At 47.2% G+C, this 9,315-nt stretch overlaps 1 protein-coding gene across 1 annotated transcript in view; it reads right to left on the minus strand.

Moving 5' to 3' along the window:
• The window catches only part of LOC144174701 (scavenger receptor class B member 1-like), a gene marked incomplete at its 5' end in the record, with an annotated part of 28,897 nt that extends 20,537 nt beyond the window's left edge, over nt 1-8,360 (minus strand). The window contains 4 exon segments of the mRNA XM_077703528.1: nt 4,312-4,381; nt 5,311-5,360; nt 6,487-6,578; nt 8,061-8,360. Of these exon segments, the coding sequence (XP_077559654.1) occupies nt 4,312-4,381; nt 5,311-5,360; nt 6,487-6,578; nt 8,061-8,360 (512 nt within the window).
• Between the last annotated feature and the right edge of the window lie 955 nt (nt 8,361-9,315).

Consider the following 9,315-nt stretch of genomic DNA (forward strand, 5'->3'; position numbering starts at 1 on the left):
GGCGGCACGGTGACTTCGATGCTAGTGAGTGCACGTAGCTTTACACTTCGCGACCGAGGGGAATCGAGAAGAAAGCCGGTGGATGGCTGTATATGACGCACAATAAATAAACTGGCTCGACCACCGCCAAAGTTGGGCATGGGAAAGGGAACGGAGGTGGCATTCAGTAACTATGAATGGAATAGAATCATATATAACAAGGAATGTCGCAAGATTCGGTAGCAAGAGAGGCAAGCGTCTCGAAGCGACTATTTTTAGTGTAGTGTAGTGTATTGTAGGGTTTAACGCGCCGACGCAACGCAGGCGATGAGGCGCGCCGTAGTGGAGGGCTCCGGATTAATTTTGACCACCCGGGGATCTTTAACGTGCACCGAAATCTCGTACACACGGGCGTTTTTGCTTTTCGCCTCCATCGAAAAGCGGCCGCTGCGGCCGGGAATCGAACCCGCGACCTCGTGCTCAGCAGCGCAACGCCTTAGCCACTGAGCCACCGCGGCGGGTGACTATTTTTAGTACATCCGAACGTATACGTAAGTAGGTGTAATACAAACACATGCACGCAAATAAAAATTGCCATACCGAGATTAGATTTCCCGGACTACGTAACTATATCTGGTGCGAAAGTAACAATACGAGGATGCAGGAGCAAGGGAAAGAAGCGGTATTTGTATCGCTTACTTGTATAGCAGAGTAGTCTCAAGAATTCACTGATTTGTTTTGATTTCTTGTTAGCTCTCCTTTAGACTTCCCGACTCAATTATGAACGGGCCAGCGGCATCGTTTAGTCGACGCTCAGAGGTGTCGAATTGCCTATGGCGAAGGGCAGTAATGTTGCTTGGGGTAAGTGTTTAAGCGCTTGTACTTGCCAACAATTCATGAACAGCGATAACTCAGGAAGTGGCACTGAGGTATATTTGCTGGGGTATTGACGAGGACAGACAGCTGGGCATTCGATCAGCTAATTACATACTGAGTACGTCCCCTTCCCCACACATCCACGCACGCGATTCGGTAGAAATGCGTGAAATGTTTTTAATATATTTACGCCATCTGCACAAATTGGGGATGAAGATCAAATGCAACAGCAACCTAAAAACCGCTTTGACAAATATATAACCGCGCCACACTGATTTTCTTTCGTTTTTCTCGTTTTATCTTCATCTATAGGTAGTATTCATTGAAAAGTTTAACTCTATTTCTTCGCTTGGCAACACTGGAAACGGCCACGGACATGGCCGCTGCTCCACAGACATGGCGCTATAGTGCCTACACTGCGCCCGCACGCCGATGAAAAGAAAAACACTGGCGTGCGTCTTCTGCTCCTTTTCAACCCGATTCTCAATGGTAGTGTCAACAGAAGTGTTATTAATCGCACTCACACTGTAGAAACTTTATAGGTGTCTTCATTGCTGCACCGATGTGATCAGCATCATCGGTGCCCATAGTCGAGTGAGCAGCTCTCGATCGAGCTGCTTCGTCTTCATCAGTCGCCATATTTCTAAATAGAAGCACCATCGTATCGTCAGGACGTCGCGGCTATCGGTCTCTCTTATTTTACATTTTTGGTGCCGATAAACCCGGGAAGAAGGCCCAGCGCGATTCGGAGTCATCCGAACTTTGGCCTACGAGAAGGAGGACCCCTCGATGCCCACGACGGACCGTTTGATGGATATCGACGATGGTGCTACCCATGGCTGACCGACGCGATGGGCAGGCAAGACGACGAGGCATCCTCCCCTCCGAGGATTTTCTTCGGTGGGTCTAGAAAGCGATTCCGCAAAAGGTGAGGGGAGAGCTGCAGCTCATCGCGCAAATGAAAAACAGACTAGTACCTCTGATGCACGAACAGGGTGTTCCTCAATCTAAGATGTGCCTGCACGAACTGAAGATGACCAGAGAAAGGACGCGGTCAATTGCTCTTGAACTACGCAGAAACGCAGAAGCCGCATTAGGGCTGACTCTAATGACGAGCGATGTTTGCGAGCTGTTGACGAGCTTTCTGCGCCAGCTTCGGAAAATTGAAGTTGAACTTAGACGGTTGAATGAGGACATTGAACCGCTTATTGACATCGACCACTTGGATGAGGAATTCGCAACCAACGCAGAGTACGATGACGATGTTACTCACGTTATGATCCGCATATACTATCGATTGAAAACCCAAAACTACGACACCACAGGGCATTGCAAGATCCTCGAGAAATTGAATTCATCTAAAAGTTTCGGAGAGTTTTTTACGGCTACAGAGGAATGCTACGACCCACGTGATCTCGAAACTTCGGATGAAGAAACTGTCTTGACAGGAACATCGCTGCTATCAGATTTCGTACCGCAAGCAGAACAGGAGAATGCGACTCCCTCATTGGCTGCGCTTGATTTTCAAACTGAAGATGCCTTACTCTCGTCTGTTTTTCAAGAATTCGTCGACACTACTTCGAGCGAGACAGTTTGCTCATTAAATTCCCTACCACCAGCACAGGCTACGTATGACGGACGTATCGAGCTGGAGACAACGAATGTACTACCTGCAGCACATCAAGGGCAAGACAACACACGAAAAGGAAAAGCGATGCACGACACTGAGGAGCGGGATGCTGCCATTTTCGAGAAATATCCCAAGAAGAGTGCTGCCGAACTTACCAGACAACCCGGCGTAAGAAAGAAAGTTCGCGGAAAGCATGATTTAAAGAAAAAGGAAACATCTGATAACTGCAACAGAATTGTCAGTGTACAGAGCCCCAGAAAGAAGCAGAAGTCCCAAGGAAACTTTTTTCGGATCTCGAAATGTGCATTTGAAGAACTAACATCTGAGTACAAAAGCGTTGAAGACGGCTTGCGAATTTCTACCTGGCTGCGTCGACTGCGCCGATATTCCCAGCGAGGATTCATTCAAAAGACGGCACCTGCAGCAGTTTCCCCTTATGACTGCCTACCGGATCGGATCGGAACGAACTTGTGTTAGTTTATGGAAGCGGACTGACCACGGTTCGTTGTGGGCGGGGAAGATGTAGAAACTTTATAGGTGTCTTCATTGCTGCACCGATGTGATCAGCATCATCGGTGCCCATAGTCGCGTGAGCAGCTCTCGATCGAGCTGCTTCGTCTTCATCAGTCGCCATATTTCTAAATAGAAGCACCATCGTATCGTCAGGACGTCGCGGCTATCGGTCTCTCTTATTTTACACACACTGGTCTCGGGGCATTACTTTGCGTTCGGTGAGGCAGAGTTTGGAACGTCCAACACACACAATGTGCTTAGCGTGGACAAGTGCCGCCATCCCGCGGAGCCCGACGTAACCAGTGACGACGCACTCACATGGTTGCCTCCATGCGTGCCTCGCCGGTGAATACAAGCTGTAAGAAGCTGGGGCAGGCCTGTTCGCGGACCAATGTCTGCCACAACCGTAAAGAGTATTCACACCCTACCACGGGCAGTCATAGACAAATGAAATGAGAACTCGAAAATGTGAACCAGAACACGCAAAATTGATTGATTGATTGATTGATTGATTGATTGATTGATTGATTGATTGATTGATTGATTGATTGTGGGGTTTAACGCGCCGACGTAACGCAGTCGATGAGGCGCGCCGTAATGGAGGGCTCCGGATTAATTTTGACCACCCAGGGATCTTTAACGCGCGCCGAAATATAGTACACACGGGCGTTTTTGATTTTCGCCCCCTTCGAAAAAGCGGCAGCCGCGGCCGGGAATCGCACCCGCGTCCTTGTGTTCAGCAGCGCAACGCCTTAGCCACTGAGCCACCGCGGCGGGTGAGAACGCGCAAAATCAAAGAATGTGGATAGTGGAGATAAAACAATGGCTCGCAAGTGGTATATCTGGAAATACGCATTTTTAATCTATTTCACTTGAACAGAAAGAAATCGAGCTATTTGTGTGTTCTCGTTCATATTTTCCTGTTCACGTTTTTTGTTTTTGTCCAAAACTGTCCGAGCATTTCGCTGCTAACGAGCTGATAACAAAAAGAGTGATTGTATTGTCCGGCACACTCGACATATCAAAAGTACTCTCGTTTATATATCGCTTTATTCATAGTCCTTCGGGGTCCAGGCTGAAGTTAATAAAAAAAAAATTATTGCGTAACTCAAAGTATCGCTTATAAAGAAGGCAGTTTGCTGTTCTGAGCGGTTATTTTCAAGGAAGTTTCACTGTGTATTCGGGCGATTTTAGTGGGAACGCGGGAAGGCTGTTAAAGACCATGGCTCTGACAGCTCTGGCTACGTTTCTCCATATGCATTTTCTTGGCGCATTGAACGCTGCGAAGTAAACAGAAATCCTGCTGTGCTTACCGCTTCAAGTCCGGAATGAAAACAGTTTCGGGGTAGGAAGGCGGGGAGAGTGGAGGGCGAACGTTACCAACTGAAAATAAAACATGCAGGCATCGTTACGCGCCTTGCGTACACAGTAGTATATGCTGCTGATGCGAAGAGCAAACTCTTCTAAGCTCAGAAAAAAGGGATGATTTTTAATGTTACGCGGAAATCTCCGAATGGATATGTGTCACCACGCCACCAATCTCCAAATATCCCCCGTTTCACCAAGGCGGCATGAAGAAAGGATTGACGGGAGGCTTTTATCTTTTTTTCTTTATTACCAATAAGCTGCGTGGTAGACTTTGCCCCGGCCCCTCAAAATTATAACTGGGTTTTTACGCGCCTAAGCTACACCTGTGTTCTGAGCTGCGCAGTAGTATACTAGCTATTAATTTTGACCACTTGGGGATCGTTAACGCGCGCCTAAGTCTTACGCACTGCCGCTTTCGTTGTCCGTCTGCATCAGAAAAACAGCCGCTGTGGCCGGGATCGAATTCCTGTCCCGGGTAATAATTACAAGCACTTGCAGGCTGCAGCTGCAACGAATATTTTTTCTTTCCTGTTTATTCGGTATTTCGTTTTTTCAGCACCTCCAGCTTACTCCGCCCACTTCAACCCCTCCCCCAACCTTTGACAAATCACACACTTCTCTTTCTCGTGTTACACTTACAAACATTATCTAATGCATACACCCCTCAGCCTTATGCCCCGAAGTTATCTTTTGTTCTTTCAGGATGCTGACGTGAAAGAGAGCGCACTAAAATAAATTTTGAATTCTTGCATAGTAATGTTTACGTCAATTGTTGCTTATGTTCAGGTCATATTATACTTGTTACTGCTTTCTTATTGTTGGTTTATTTCTTCGTGTTCTATTTTCACGTGGCTTGTATTCTACTGTGAATGTAGCCCTTTCCCTCAACAACGCTTGTTGTAAGCCCTCAGAGTAAAAATAAATAAATGGCTAAAGGAACTTACACGAACCACGCAGCTCGTCGCAGAGGTCACCACTCCAAATGTTGAGCTTCCTGTGGGTGAAGTTATAATTAGGCACACTTCGTTGTCCCGGCTTAAAAGAAGGCAAATATGACCAAATCATGCAGCAATCAGTTTTTATCACTTTCTGGGGTTAATGAATTCGATATGAACCTATTTCTGCACGAACAAGATATAACTGCTCCAAAAACATCAGCGCAGTCAGTGACCATGGAGTATGTCAGTAGCTGGCATGTTTTTCTTTTCCCCTAGACTCGCAAATTTATCGAGCTGGCCGCTTCAACCTCAAAAATGCAGTGTGCTAGATACGATGTGCCAAAGATTGAAGTGCGGCGTCCAGAAAAAAAATAGATGTTGCAAAATCTTGTTCAGAATATAAATGGCGAGGCCATTCGTTTCTCTCTCCGCCAATACGACGGCCACCATCGTCAACTAACTCTGCTGCCAAATAAATGTGTTTCTTCTCTTTTTTTCCTCGCAAGTATGCATTTGGCAAACGAAACTCCCACCTCCCCTCGCGGGAACCCCTGTGTAGATGCAACACATAGGGGGTTCACGTTGCAGCGTTGGACAGCGGAGGAACGGCGCTGGAACGATGGAGCGGAGCGGCGCAGGCACCGCGTTTTATAGCGCGCATAACGGTGAGGGGACGCGCCGGCGCCAGTGCGTCTACCGCGGCTATGACGCAACACAATCCAACACAATCCACTTTAATCCAATCAAATCCAAATCCAATACAAGCCAGGCCAAGCCAATCCAATCCAAGCCAATCCAATCGAATCCAATCCAATGCCCCTCACGAGAGAGTGTTCGCTATCGGAGAGGAGAGGGGGTGAGCGGCGGAGAGCGCAGCTGGCGCGGCGAGGAGAATGGGGGAGGGGCGGACGCCGACGACAACGCCGACGACGCCGGATGCAGGGACAACGCGAGTGAATGAGATGCAGTCGCATCTAAAATTGATAATCGGCAAGTCCCCCTCCTTCTTCCCCTCTCTTCTCTCTCCCTTTCTTATCCTATCTTTTCTCGGTCACACTACTTCCCGGATTTCTTTTCGGCAGCATTCACTGGTCTTCCAAGCAATCTTGTAAGCTACCACTGTGCGCTGGCCAAGACGGGCAAATGCGTGAAATGACTTCCCGAGACTGAATGAGAACTTACTTCTTTCCGTCCATGGAGTCCAAATAGTTTATCTGGGAAATATTTCCCTCTCCTGTGAACATGGTTAGGAGCTCGTGAAATGTGTCGTTGCGCTGCAAAAAAAAAAAAAAAAACCGAGGAGAGAAAATCAAATGTTTTCACGTATTGTCACGCACTAGTAGATACAGCTGCGACAAACACGTTAACGTACACGTTAACACAAAGAAATACAAATGAACACTGCACCGTAAGCGGGTGAAGCGGAACCGGAAAACGTGTGGTTGTATATTAAAAAAAAAAAGAAAACAGGCAACACTTTCTTTAACGTTCTCTTCAGTTCACGCTTATTGAGGGCGGCCATCACGCTTGACTAAATATTCAGAGCAAGAGAGGTTTTATTGAACGTGGTGCGCTTCACTCCCTGTTAGGCTTCGTTTACCTGTCGCTTCTGAAGTGTAAAAATATCTTCAGGGACTTATAACAACAAAGATCAAAAGACGGAGAAAAAACGGCACCTTGGTGTACTGAAGGCCATGCCAACATTGTTTCCCCCAACAACATACAACCCGGACTGACCTTGAGGGCGATATAGCTGCACACAAGTTGCGAGCATTTCATCACCTTGGAATGAGCGATGAGTAAATTGATGTCGGGTGCGAACCGCTTTTTGACAAATGAGTCAAACTTGGAAATAGCTGGGAAAGGTTTTTTCCCGCTAAATTATAGAAGCCGAATGTATAGTAGGGTCTGGAGTGAAGTCGCATCACTATAGCATGTGCCCGTACCGAAAAACAGTTTTGTTTCTAGAGAGGAGTGCGGGAATGCGAAGTACAAGGAAGTGGCATAAATGTTTTTTTTTTTTTTTCTTGCGCTGGCTCGCAGATCTCTCAACTGAGAGCCGCGAGCTTTTATTATGCCCAATAAATTAACGTTTTTTTCTCCTCCTCCTTCTTAAAACTTTGCTGAAAGTTAACTCGCGTAACATAGGCGGAAAGCTTTCATTTTCAATATAATCATTTCCTGTGTGTATATTTAGATGTATTTTATGTGTACATAGAGTTCACAGTCAAAAGTAAAAAAAAAATTAAATAGGCACTAAGGACGACGCAACCGCCACTGTTTCTTCTTGTGCGCTTGTCCTCCTACGGTAAGGATATGAAGGAATAAATGTAAACTATGAAAGTAAGCCGTGCACGTCTGCGCTAACAATGATGCAGTAAGCTTTTAGCCGCAATAAAATTTTAAGTGCAAAAGTAGAGGCAACTCAAAAGAACGGGTAATGACACTTTGGGGAGTATTGGGGGCGGGAGGGGTTGGGGTAAACATCTCCAGAGGGGAGGGGGCAGATCCCCCCCATGGGAAACACTGGAGGGGGCTCGGGCCCCCTAACTCTGCCGTAGTCGGCTCCAATGTCCCGTAATGTCGTTTTCTCGCTTATCCGTCCTCGTCTTAAGCTTAGCACTACATGCCTCACTAAGCTAACAGGGCAGTAACAACCAGTTCAATGATACGAAAACGATAGCACTGTTTTATGCTAAACTAATTTCAGCGCTCTCTAAAAAGCTCTCTACAGAATACAGCAGAGTGAGTCGTACCCCGGCCATGTAGGAGAAGCGTCCGACCTCCCCCTCGTGCTGGTTCTTGAGCATGTCGACCAGCGTGCGGTAGCCCGAGCGGAACACGCTGGCGATGTCGACGCCGCCTCCGGCCGGAGACGAGCCTGCGCCGTTCTTCTGCGCCACGGCGGCCAGCATCATGAGCACGTCGGGGTAGCCCTCGAAGCCCAGCTGGCGAACGCTGCGCGTCAGGTACAGGTCCTGGCTCAGGCCCGACAGAACCATACGACCCAGGGAGCGAATCACCATGTTCTGGCTGCTCAGGAGATGCTGGGTGGCCTGCGTGCGACCACAAGCGAAGAGCGCGTGCAGTGTTTAAGGTCACCGTGGGTTCAAGGTCATCGGTTTGTGCTTGCGCAACTTCTCAAGAAGAAGAAAAGGCTGACCGCACACTTCGCGATATGGAGGTGGTTAGAAGTTTTGAACGCAATAGACATATATTTCCGTGCCGCTCGTGCTAGCATTTTGTAGCCATTCTGTTCAGCGCTGGTGCGACATTTGCGTGTGTGCGCGCGCTCTCGTGGTAGGAGTGCTGCATCGTATGATCGTGCTGCACAATAAAGGAACGAAACCCGCAGGCCGATATTGTATCCATCCAGGGAACAAAAACGTTTAGCATGTTCATTACTATTCTGTACGTTACTTCGCTTCGTGTTAACCAGTTATAATAAGAATAGACACACAGAGATATATATATATAGTTATAGATATATAGATAGAGATAGATATAGATATGGGCAGAGATATAGACAGAGATATAGATATAGGTAGAGACAGATACATAGACAGATATGAACACGGAGACATAGGTATAGATATCATCATCATCATCCTGTCTACGCTCACTGCAGGGCAAAGGCCTCTCCCATAGATCTCCAATTATCTTGGTCCTGTGCTAACTGCGACCAATTTATCCCCGCAAACTTCTTGATCTAATCTGCCCATCTAACTTTCTGCCGCCCCCTGCCACGCTTGCCTTCTCTAGGGATCCACTCTATTACCCTTAATGACCAACGGTTATCTTGCCGTCGAAGTTCATGCCCTGCCCACACCCATTTCTTCTTAATTTCTACTAATATTTCCTTAAGACGCGTTTGTTCCCTGACCAATTCCGCTCTCTTCTTGTCCCTTAATGTTACACCTAACATCTTCCGTTCCATTGCTAGCTGAGATATACACATAGACATAAACACACATAAACATAAACATAATGCTACAAGAAGACGACGACGAT

The sequence above is a fragment of the Haemaphysalis longicornis genome, unplaced genomic scaffold (assembly GCF_048455015.1).
Source record: "Haemaphysalis longicornis isolate Haplotype H1 unplaced genomic scaffold, Haemaphysalis longicornis Haplotype H1 scaffold_3, whole genome shotgun sequence".
NCBI lineage: Eukaryota > Metazoa > Arthropoda > Arachnida > Ixodida > Ixodidae > Haemaphysalis > Haemaphysalis longicornis.